This window comes from Leuresthes tenuis, unplaced genomic scaffold (genome assembly GCF_036924035.1).
Source record: "Leuresthes tenuis unplaced genomic scaffold, fLeuTen1.0.hap1 SCAF_10, whole genome shotgun sequence".
In the NCBI taxonomy this organism is placed as follows: domain Eukaryota; kingdom Metazoa; phylum Chordata; class Actinopteri; order Atheriniformes; family Atherinopsidae; genus Leuresthes; species Leuresthes tenuis.
In genome coordinates this window covers 2,677,106-2,688,911 of record NW_027325364.1, presented here as the reverse complement: position 1 = coordinate 2,688,911, position 11,806 = coordinate 2,677,106, and the positions used below count along the sequence as shown (strand labels likewise).

Genomic DNA, 11,806 nt, shown 5'->3' with positions numbered 1-11,806 from the left:
GCCAGCCTTTGAGATCTCCGGAAAAGGTCAGAAAAGGTATCTGAAGAGCAGAAATGTCTGCTAAATCTGAGCAATCCTGGGTGTAACTTGGTGTCACACCCAGCAACATCATTCCTAAGATCCACAACGATTTGATTTCTTCATCCTGGAAACATGGAGCTCATATCAGCAGAAGACATTTTTAGTTTTAGTTTGGTTGGGTGGATCAATGAAAAGACGAAATAACTGTGTTTTAATTTTTGCAACCTGTAAAGACTCTTATCTTATCTCTAAAAAATATGTCTTGTGTTAAAAAGGAAAATGTTTTCTTCTTGGATTCCTTGCAAGGAGATGCTGAATCCTGGATAATCTCTTGGTCAATACATTTAATAACGCGTTTGGCCAGAGGTGCATCATTTTAAGGTTCAGTGTATTTCCTGGTGTGAAATGCTGCCACCTGCTGGCCACCCGGTGTTATATGGGCACTGGAGAACGACGGTTCAGCCGAAGCAGCATGAAAACCTCCAGTAAATTTCCATTTATTGGGATAGAACAGTCACGTGAGGTTTGGATATTCAACTGGTGATTTCTTTTATGCCTTTAATGGATATATCAGCAGGAAAGAGACAGAAAACAAGGGGCAGAGAGAGGAGGAATGACATACAGCAAAGACCATCCGGTGTGGGACTCAAACCAGGGACTGTGGCCTCTATACATCAACCCACTACGCCACCAACCACCCTCACCTGCTGATTTTAAAGGAACTTCTGTGTTTATGTGCTTTTTGGCTGACAAAGTGAATCGGATGAATTCACAAATCTCACAACTGCCTTTAGATGAATTGTGAAAAACTGGGCGTGAAAAATATGTACAGCAATATTCAGTAAAGTAAATACTTTAATAATAAAGTAAATATAAAGAAATGCAATACAGAGTTACATTTACAAATGCCCCTAAACCTTTGCTGTGCAAAAAAGAAGTTTCAAGTCTACTTGCAGGTTTCTGAAAAGGACCATCGAGCAGCGAAAGAGACTCAGACCGATGGCCAAAGAAATGGGCCAAAGAGCAAAAGCAGCATCCAGCCTGCTGTCAGCAACCAGTCCCTGCAGCCAGGCTCTGTGATGGTATGGGGTTGGATCAGGGGGCAAAGCTCATTTCCACTGCTGTGATGGCAGCATTAATGCAGAAAAGCTCACTGAGATTTTACAGCAACATATGCTGCCTTCAGGGCCACATCTTGGGCTCATACCATCTTCAAATAAAACGTTTGTAATAGAAATTTATTATCAAGTGTCACCATGATGGAGGAAAACTGCACAGCCAAGAAGAAGGTATCAAGATGCTAAGTTTTGGCTGAAAAAGAGCTGCAGCAGCAAGGAACAAGACCTGGAATCTTCTCAGGGATTACGGCTCTAGTTATGGATTTAAAATGGACTCAAGACAAGAGGTACAAATGCTCATCTGGTAAGTGAGTGTTATAGCTATGAGTAACTCAGTTTCCAGTCACAGAGACCTATTTAGCTCTGTTGACAGTTTATGTGATGCCATATGGCTCTGGATTTCAGTTCAAACCAGCCAGGTATGGTCTTTTGTCAGGATTAGTAAAGTCATATTAATCTGGCTTCCTGCACATACAAATATTCTAGGCAAAGAAAGAGCTGATCATAGGTACAAACATTAGCCTCTTAAAGTACAAAGTTAAAGGTATTGCATTAATCAACAAATAGCAGTGGAATAAGGAGATAAGAGACCGTTTTTTACTGTATATAGAAAAATACAGTCCCAAAAAAACTATAGAGCACAGTCATTTAAAGCAGCTCCATTTAAACTAGAGGTTTGTGTCGAGCATTTAATAGCAGCGCGACATCATATTAAAAAAAAAAAGACAGAAAAGATCAGGGTGACAAGAGAAAAGAGTTAGCAGGGCTGAAAAAGATCATCTGAACAGTCGTTGGAGTTAAGTAGCGCCAGAAGATGGCAGCAGTGCGCAGTAGCTCCAGAAGATGGCAGCAGTGCGCAGCTTCGGAAGATGGATGCAAAAAAAAAAAAACCGAAGAAGAAGAAGAAGGCGGAAGTGTTTCCGGTGTCATGTCAACTTTCTGCTGAAGCCGCATGGAAACACTGAGGAAACACTAAAGTAAGCAGATGTGCAGTTTCCCTTTATGATTTGTTAGAGATGGACCGTTCAGGTCTGCTTTCACGTTAGCTGCTAGCATCAAGTTTTTAGTTAATTTGTTAAAAGAAACCGATGTGCTGCGGTTATTTAAAACGCTGCTTCTCTGGGTGGTGAACTGGACTGTGCCCTGACAGCCTATAAGACCAAAACCAAAGCTGGAAGCTCGCTTTGGGTTAAGAAATTGAAGCACCGTCACTGTGCAGCTGGTTAAAAGACGAGAATCCGCCACCCAGTGAGTTTGGAAATGATCTTAGATGCAGTTGAAGCTGGATACGACTGGCCTTCAGTAAATGAAATAAAACATAAAAGCATCAAAGAACTGCTGTGTTAAATTAAATAAACGTTTTCTTGCTTATTTTATTAAGAAGAAGCAGCAGCACAAGGTGAAACTAATGATTGAAACTGACATAAATGGACCAAAAATGGGCAGTTTAACATTTACAGACCTTTGACACGTCACTTTTTTAACGATATTTGCTCAATACCAGATCGTCTGCAAAGCAAGCAATAGTGCGTTCTGCATTTTGGAAACTGTTTTTGTGCAGATGGCAGAAGTGGTGCAAGAGAAAAGTCGTGGCTGGAAGTTTGCGGAGCAGCAACTCCTGCGTCACGGCTGGGAACACGGTGAGGTGTTTCAGTGTCTTTCAGTCCGGCCACAGCGCACCTGTCTCAGGTGTCTCTGGTGCAGGTGTCTTATTTCCTCCGCCCTCTCTGCAGGTAAAGGGCTGGGCCGAGCTGAAAACGGCAGAGTGGAGGCTATCAAAGTCAAAGTGAAGTGTGACAAAGGAGGAGTGAGTGACTGTTGGTTTTTACGGAGCATTTGGATAAATGTTAACAGCATGTGTAAAAGCTGCTTTTTGTACTTTCAGGTTGGGCATAAAGAAGGGGAGCAGTTCACCTTCCACTGGTGGGATCATGTCTTCAACAAGGCCTCCTCCAGTCTGCAGGTGGAGTCTGATCAGGCAGGTCTTACTTAGCAGTCGGCGCCCTGTTAGAGCCTCTGTTCCTCCGAGCCTTTTCGAAGATACTGCCATCGGTTTTTGGTTCAGGCTTTTCTGTCTTCTTCAGAGCGGGATTAAGTTGAAGAACACCGCAGAAGAGGATGAAGAGGAAGGGATGATCTCCAATAAAAAGCCACGGAAAGCCGCGCTGGCTAAAGCTAAGCTTTATGGATGCTTTGTCAAGGTAATCCTGCTTTCTCTCTAATGTATCCAGTTCTTGTCAGACCCGGTCTGCTCTGCGGTTCAGAGGTTAAACCTCAGTTTGATAATGAACCACTGGAGCTGAATCAAAACAAACCGTATTTGTTCTTTTGGGGGAAATAATGGAACCTGAACTTGTCCTGAACCGTTTAGTATGTCTAATACTGTCTTTTTTCATGTCAACAAGCTGACTTTGTGGAATATTATGGCAGCACACCAGATTCCAAAGATTCCTGGTGGAGTTAGCCCTGAGAGCTTCAGAGTCTTTGTGATTTAATTTCTCTTGTGAAGTGTTTTAAGGATATTTGCTTATTTATCCTTTCTTTTAAAGAATATGCTCAAATTCTGGTGCCTTCTCTAGAAGAATTACTGTCAGTTAAACCTTTTTTTTAAAGGGGAACTCCAGTATTTTTAAACCTGGACCTTATTTCTGGCATGAAATACGTTCATCTGCTCACTGAGAACAGTTTGGTGAAAGTCGGGGTCCTTCAGAAGATATTTAGATAACTGGAGGTCCATATAACGGAGTGAACGGGGCTTAGAGGATGCAGCCTCTAAATAAGGCATTATCTGTCTTTATTTCACCAATACTTTAAGAAGAATGAATGAATGAACGTGTGCTATAGCTCTGTTAGCTCATAGCTGCTGTTATGTGGCTACTTGCAGCTATAGGAGAGCTAACGGAGGGATTTCTACACAGGCACTCTACTGGGACCACTTCATCCACACGCCCCCCTGCAGCACAGTTTATTCACTCCGTGCTCTGTGACAGTCGGCTAACTTCACACAGAGTTTGCTGCTGATAGTTTTGTGCAACATGGCAGGATATTTATCAGATTTTGACGACAGCTTTGAGTAAGATGGACGTTCTTACCGGAGTGAATGAGCTGTGCTGCAGCAGCGTTCCACTTTAAAGGAACAAAAACACCCCAAAACCCAGGCTAATCTCAAACATCGTGCACTATTATACCCCCAGTTTTTACATGATGTATGTGAATGACATTGTGGTCAAACCGGCTCCTCTTTCAGTCCGCTACGTTGCTGTCGGGTCAGGAGCAGCCAGAGCCAGCGTCCTCCAACTCGGATGATAGCAGCAGCTCGGATGAGGATGAGGAGCAGACGCTGGATCTCTCCAGCACCACCAAGTAAAACTTTCATTTGCTTTCTTCTCCCAATATGCAACATTTTTAAGTCAAAAAGCACAGATTATGTTATAGTCAGCTGGGCTTCATGCTGCGTCTGTCTTTGTTTTGAATTCAACTAAAAAATGTCAAAACAAAAGATGAAATTGGCTCAGTAACACGAATGGAAAGCTGAATCTGAAGCGTTGTTTCTCACTCTAGTGTTCTGTTTATGCATTCAGCAGATGCTTTTATCCAAAGCGACTTACATGTGAGGCTATAACATTACATATGCTAACTGTTAGCTGCTAACATCAAAGGTAACAATAAGCTACATAGAAGGAACCCACCAGTCAGGCTCTGTCAGAGGTGACAGAGCAGAGATAGAGGGAAGTACAGGGTGTTATGGAAGTTTTTTACGCTTCCTTCCTAATAAATATCCTAATGAGAAATGAAACGGAGAACTTTTCGTTTTCTGCCGGGCGGCTAAGTTTTATTTTTCGTTGCAAGAAAAGATGCAAACAAAAGGAAATCAGAGCATTTATACCTGAGGGGAGCCTGTTCTTTGGGTATTGTTCAACCAATCAATTTGTAGAGTTGTGGAGCTCCTTTGTGTTAGAAAGCTTTAGTCCAGAGACAAAGTGACGCTGTGGAAGCGGCACAGAAAACTCTTTCAGCTCTGATGCCTTCAGCTGACACGCTCAGTCACAGACTTTCTGCTGGAAACTCGTGTTTGGAACAGGCGCTGCAGAAAGCCTCTTGAGTCGATCAAATACGTGAGCGCACAAAACAACAGAAGGAAAATGTCCGATGCTCACAAATGGTTCAGAATCTGAAAGATTTCTTCTTATTGCACGTTAGGAAGTGTTCAGACGTTCTGAATATTCCATGTTTACAGAGAAAATGTTTCTTTTTATTGAAGTTTCCAGCCAGCTTATGTTTCTGTATTTATCAGACGCTTTTATCCAAAGAGACTTACAAATGAAGATATAACAGCTTTATAAAAAGCATAGAAGGAACCCAGGAGTCGGACTCTGTCAGAGGGGACAGAGTAGAGATAGGGTGCAGGCATAGAAGGAAGTGCAGAAAGATAAAGTGCAGAGATAGAGGGGGGAGGGAAGTACAAGGTAAGTGCTGGGATAGGAGATGCTCCCCTTTCCCTGCCTCATCTGAATGAGTTAGGAGACCAGTTAGGAAACCAGTTAGGAAACCAGTTAGGAGACCAGTTAGGAAACCAGTTAGGAGACCAGTTAGGAAACCAGTTAGGAGACCAGTTAGGAGACCAGTTAGGAAACCAGTTAGGAGACCAGTTAGGAAACCAGTTAGGAGACCAGTTAGGAAACCAGTTAGGAGACCAGTTAGGAGACCAGTTAGGAGACCAGTTAGGAGACCAGTTAGGAGACCAGTTAGGAGACCAGTTAGGAAACCAGATAGGAGACCAGTTAGGAGACCAGATAGGAGACCAGTTAGGAGACCAGTTAGGAGACCAGTTAGGAAAGCAGTTAGGAGAGCAGTTAGGAAACCAGTTAGGAGACCAGTTAGGAGAGCAGTTAGGAAACCAGATAGGAGACCAGTTAGGAGACCAGTTAGGAGACCAGTTAGGAGACCAGTTAGGAAACCAGTTAGGAGACCAGTTAGGAGACCAGTTAGGAAACCAGTTAGGAAACCAGTTAGGAGACCAGTTAGGAAACCAGTTAGGAGACCAGTTAGGAAACCAGTTAGGAGACCAGTTAGGAGACCAGTTAGGAGACCAGTTAGGAAACCAGTTAGGAGACAAGTTAGGAGACCAGTTAGGAGACCAGTTAGGAAACCAGTTAGGAGACCAGTTAGGAGACCAGTTAGGAGACCAGTTAGGAAACCAGTTAGGAGACCAGTTAGGAGACCAGTTAGGAGACCAGTTAGGAGACCAGTTAGGAAACCAGTTAGGAAACCAGATAGGAAACCAGATAGGAGACCAGTTAGGAGACCAGTTAGGAAACCAGTTAGGAAACCAGTTAGGAGACCAGTTAGGAAACCAGTTAGGAGACAAGTTAGGAGACCAGTTAGGAGACCAGTTAGGAGACCAGTTAGGAAACCAGTTAGGAGACCAGTTAGGAAACCAGTTAGGAGACCAGTTAGGAGACCAGTTAGGAAACCAGTTAGGAGACCAGTTAGGAGACCAGTTAGGAAACCAGTTAGGAGACCAGTTAGGAGACAAGTTAGGAAACCAGTTAGGAGACCAGTTAGGAAACCAGTTAGGAGACCAGTTAGGAGACCAGTTAGGAAACCAGTTAGGAAACCAGTTAGGAGACCAGTTAGGAGACCAGTTAGGAAACCAGTTAGGAAACCAGATAGGAGACCAGTTAGGAGACCAGTTAGGAGACCAGTTAGGAGACCAGTTAGGAAACCAGTTAGGAGACCAGTTAGGAGACCAGTTAGGAGACCAGTTAGGAGACCAGTTAGGAAACCAGTTAGGAGACAAGTTAGGAGACCAGTTAGGAAACCAGTTAGGAGACCAGTTAGGAAACCAGTTAGGAGACCAGTTAGGAGACCAGTTAGGAGACCAGTTAGGAAACCAGTTAGGAAACCAGTTAGGAGACCAGTTAGGAGACCAGTTAGGAAACCAGTTAGGAGACCAGTTAGGAGACCAGTTAGGAGACCAGTTAGGAAACCAGTTAGGAGACCAGTTAGGAGACCAGTTAGGAGACCAGTTAGGAAACCAGTTAGGAGACCAGTTAGGAAACCAGATAGGAGACCAGTTAGGAGACCAGATAGGAGACCAGTTAGGAGACCAGTTAGGAGACCAGTTAGGAAAGCAGTTAGGAGAGCAGTTAGGAAACCAGTTAGGAAACCAGTTAGGAGAGCAGTTAGGAAACCAGATAGGAGACCAGTTAGGAGACCAGATAGGAGACCAGTTAGGAAACCAGTTAGGAGAGCAGTTAGGAAACCAGTTAGGAGACCAGTTAGGAGACCAATTAGGAAACCAGTTAGGAAACCAGTTAGGAGACCAGTTAGGAAACCAGTTAGGAGACCAGTTAGGAAACCAGTTAGGAGACCAGTTAGGAGACCAGTTAGGAGACCAGTTAGGAAACCAGTTAGGAGAGCAGTTAGGAAACCAGATAGGAGACCAGTTAGGAGACCAGATAGGAGACCAGTTAGGAGACCAGTTAGGAGACCAGTTAGGAGACCAGTTAGGAAACCAGTTAGGAGACCAGTTAGGAGACCAGTTAGGAGACCAGTTAGGAGACCAGTTAGGAGACCAGTTAGGAGACCAGTTAGGAGACCAGTTAGGAAACCAGTTAGGAGACCAGTTAGGAGACCAGTTAGGAGACCAGTTAGGAAACCAGTTAGGAGACCAGTTAGGAGACCAGTTAGGAAACCAGTTAGGAGACCAGTTAGGAGACCAGTTAGGAAACCAGTTAGGAAACCAGTTAGGAAACCAGTTAGGAGACCAGTTAGGAGACCAGTTAGGAGACCAGTTAGGAAACCAGTTAGGAGACCAGTTAGGAAACCAGTTAGGAGACCAGTTAGGAGACCAGTTAGGAGACCAGTTAGGAGACCAGTTAGGAGACCAGTTAGGAAACCAGTTAGGAGACCAGTTAGGAGACCAGTTAGGAGAGCAGTTAGGAAACCAGATAGGAGACCAGTTAGGAGACCAGATAGGAGACCAGTTAGGAGACCAGTTAGGAAACCAGTTAGGAGAGCAGTTAGGAAACCAGTTAGGAGAGCAGTTAGGAAACCAGTTAGGAGACCAGATAGGAGACCAGTTAGGAGACCAGTTAGGAGACCAGTTAGGAGAGCAGTTAGGAGAGCAGTTAGGAAACCAGATAGGAGACCAGTTAGGAGACCAGTTAGGAGACCAGTTAGGAGACCAGTTAGGAGAGCAGTTAGGAAACCAGTTAGGAGACCAGTTAGGAGACCAGTTAGGAGACCAGTTAGGAAACCAGTTAGGAAACCAGTTAGGAGACCAGTTAGGAGACCAGTTAGGAAACCAGTTAGGAGACAAGTTAGGAGACCAGTTAGGAAACCAGTTAGGAGACCAGTTAGGAGACCAGTTAGGAGACCAGTTAGGAGACCAGTTAGGAGACCAGTTAGGAGAGCAGTTAGGAAACCAGATAGGAGACCAGATAGGAGACCAGTTAGGAGACCAGTTAGGAAACCAGTTAGGAAACCAGTTAGGAGACCAGTTAGGAAACCAGTTAGGAGACAAGTTAGGAGACCAGTTAGGAGACCAGATAGGAGACCAGTTAGGAGACCAGTTAGGAAACCAGTTAGGAGACCAGTTAGGAAACCAGTTAGGAGACCAGTTAGGAGACCAGTTAGGAGACCAGTTAGGAGACCAGTTAGGAGACCAGTTAGGAGACCAGTTAGGAAACCAGTTAGGAGACCAGTTAGGAGACAAGTTAGGAAACCAGTTAGGAGACCAGTTAGGAGACCAGTTAGGAAACCAGTTAGGAAACCAGATAGGAGACCAGTTAGGAGACCAGTTAGGAGACCAGTTAGGAGACCAGTTAGGAGACCAGTTAGGAAACCAGTTAGGAGACAAGTTAGGAGACCAGTTAGGAAACCAGTTAGGAGACCAGTTAGGAAACCAGTTAGGAGACCAGTTAGGAGACCAGTTAGGAGACCAGTTAGGAGACCAGTTAGGAGACCAGTTAGGAAACCAGATAGGAGACCAGTTAGGAGACCAGTTAGGAAACCAGTTAGGAAACCAGTTAGGAAACCAGTTAGGAAACCAGTTAGGAGACCAGTTAGGAGACCAGTTAGGAGAGCTTATGCCTATGCAGAGGACCAGTTGTGTGCTTATTCACTGCTCAGATGCAGCTCATAAAGACTACACTCTACATATTAATCTAATGCATTGTCAACAAGACGCTGCAGGTTTATCTATGAGTAAGTTGTAGTTTCTGTGAGTAACAACCTCTGCAGTCAGCTTCCACCTTAACTAACTTATCCATTCACACACTAGGCTTGCTGATGTGAACTTTTGACTTACTGGTTATTGACAGGCTTTCTGACTGCGACCTGATTAAAGCTTGTGGAGGACGCACAGCACACAAGTAAGTCAATAAGATTCTTAAAAATCCCAAATGAAGAGGTTAACAGCTGAGAGAGCATCACCTGTTTGTCTTGGCTGCTCTTGCATTGTTTCAGAGGAGCCAGGCATGGCCTGAAAATGAGCGCCAAGTTGGCCAGGCTGGAGCAGCAGGAGGCTGAGTTCATGGCCAAATACGGCAAAAAGAGCCAACCATCGACTTCTTCCCCAGTTTCTGTCGCACCGACCCCCCCGACCTCCCAGCCAGAGCAGCAGGAGTCAGCGAAGGAGAAGAAGAAGAAGAAGAAAAAGGAGAAGAAGAAAAAGGAGGAGGAGGAGAGCTTCAATGAGCAAGAAACACCAGAGGAAGCAACGGATGTTAAAACAAAGAAGAAGAAAAATAAGAAAGCTGAGGGAGAAATAATCTGTGTTGAAAGTGACGACGACGACTCTGATAAAAGGAAGAGGAAGAACACTGTTGGGCAGGATGGAGGTGAAGTAACACGTTCACCTGCTGCCGAGAGCTCAGAGGAAACTCCTGAGCTGCAGGCTGACTCTAAAGCAAAGAAGAAAAAGAGGAAGAAGTCCTCCAAACGCTGCCGTGGGCCTGGGGAGGAAGAGGAGAGCACTGCCAAAGAATCCAGAACAACAGCAGAGAAGAAGAAAAGGAAAAAGTGCAAAAAGGACAAACAGTTAATGGACAGTCAAGCTGCCGAGCAGGTTCTTCCCCCGAAAAGGAAGAAAAAGAAGAACAAAGACTGATAGAACCCTTTTAATAACAATAAAAGTGAGCAGCGGGGAACTCGTTGTTCCCTTAAACCAGTTCTGTTTCACATGTTTTTGGCCTATAGATGAATTTGAGAAGTTTACAACGAATGAGAACTTCCGTGGTTCAGATCAGGAAGTGGACACTTTGGTAATGAACAACCTCCAGCAGGCAGAGTGATGCAGACATTGGATGTTTTCACATGAATCGGTCGCACAAACGGCTTTTCTCTGCTGAGACTCGGCTCCTGAGGGTCGGGGCCGGTGATAAGTTGCCTTTTTACCATGAAATCTAAAAGCTGTCTGAGGCAGCTGATGACTGTTTTTTAAAATAAACACAAGTAAAACTGTTTTGAGTAGTTTTTTTTCTTTTATTTTCACATTTAATTGGAAATAACTTTCCTTTTTTAAATGATCTTTGTGTAAACTGCTGAAAACATGCAAACATTAAGCGGGAAAACGATTTTTCATGTTCCTAAAAGTAACGATTCACACTTTTTTTATTAGATTTGTACAGAATGGAAACTGATTGCTGCTCTCATTAGTTTTCCAGTTACATTTACTCTCATTTTAGTCTTAACTGAACACATATTATCGTGTATATTATGAAAGACGGGTGGGTAGTTATTGAAGTTAATCAGGAGAGGAGGGGCTCACAGTCTGGCAGGAACAGCTACAGTGTAAATAACTGCAAACACTGCTGTTTCTTTACTTGTTTTTACTGAAAATGTTCCTGTTTGATCTGTTTTACTGCACTGTTCAATGTGAAGATATCGAAACTATTGAATAAAATACAGATCATTGCATTATAATGCTTTATATCTCTGTAAGTAACCACTGGTGGAACGTTTTGTTTGGTCGTCACCTGGAAAGTTGACGGGGAGAATTTAATTTTAGATGATCAGTTGTGATTAGGGATGGGAATTATTAAGAATTTAGCAATTCTGGTTTCATTATCGATATCGAATCGGTTCTCTAATTGATTCCCATGCAGTTATCCAGAGCCTGCCTCACTCTTCCAGTCCTCAACTAAAACAGGGATGTCAAACTCCGGTCCTGGAGGGCCGCTGTCCTGCAGGTTTTAGACGTTTCCAACACACCTGATTCAGATCGATGCCTCATTAGCAGGTTTGTGCAGAACTTAACAATCATTTGAAGGGATCCATTTCATCTGAATCAGGTGTGTTGAAGCAGGGAAACATCTAAAACCTGCAGGACAGCGGCCCTCCAGGACCGGAGTTTGACATCCCTGAACTAAATGTTAATATCAGATGGAAATTACTCATACAGTATGTCACTAACATTACAATCAACAGCACCTGGAAGGTTTACATCACAGGACTCCAGTTTTGAGTGAATAACCTAACCTGAACCCAGCCATCGCTTAGCAGCGTGTCAAAGACTTTACGTTCATGCAAAGACGAAGAGTCGCAATCACACGTGAAAGGCTTGTTTGTAAGCTGTCTGGCCACATTGACTGGTTTAACTCCAGCCTCATAACCTGACATTTACATCCAGAAAGAGACTGAATAAATATCTCATTTGTTTC

At 43.9% G+C, this 11,806-nt stretch overlaps 1 protein-coding gene across 1 annotated transcript; it reads left to right on the top strand.

Moving 5' to 3' along the window:
- Nucleotides 1–2,039: 2,039 nt before the first annotated feature.
- gpatch4 (G patch domain containing 4) lies at nucleotides 2,040–10,607 on the top strand. Its single transcript, XM_072393532.1, has 8 exons — nucleotides 2,040–2,116; nucleotides 2,701–2,779; nucleotides 2,873–2,946; nucleotides 3,025–3,117; nucleotides 3,224–3,340; nucleotides 4,387–4,502; nucleotides 9,467–9,517; nucleotides 9,612–10,607. The coding sequence occupies exons 2-8, from the start codon at nucleotides 2,701–2,703 to the stop codon at nucleotides 10,252–10,254; spliced, it is 1,173 nt and encodes a 390-aa protein (XP_072249633.1). The 5' UTR covers nucleotides 2,040–2,116; the 3' UTR covers nucleotides 10,255–10,607.
- The last annotated feature ends 1,199 nt before the right edge of the window (nucleotides 10,608–11,806 follow it).

Bases quoted from the DNA above. Each gene is read 5' to 3' on its own strand.
- gpatch4 (XM_072393532.1), top strand. From the start codon at position 2,701: ATGGCAGAAGTGGTGCAAGAGAAAAGTCGTGGCTGGAAGTTTGCGGAG. The intron at 2,780-2,872 runs GTGAGGTGTTTC...CCCTCTCTGCAG, and splicing joins GCGTCACGGCTGGGAACACG to GTAAAGGGCTGGGCCGAGCT. The intron at 3,341-4,386 runs GTAATCCTGCTT...CTCCTCTTTCAG, and splicing joins TTTATGGATGCTTTGTCAAG to TCCGCTACGTTGCTGTCGGG.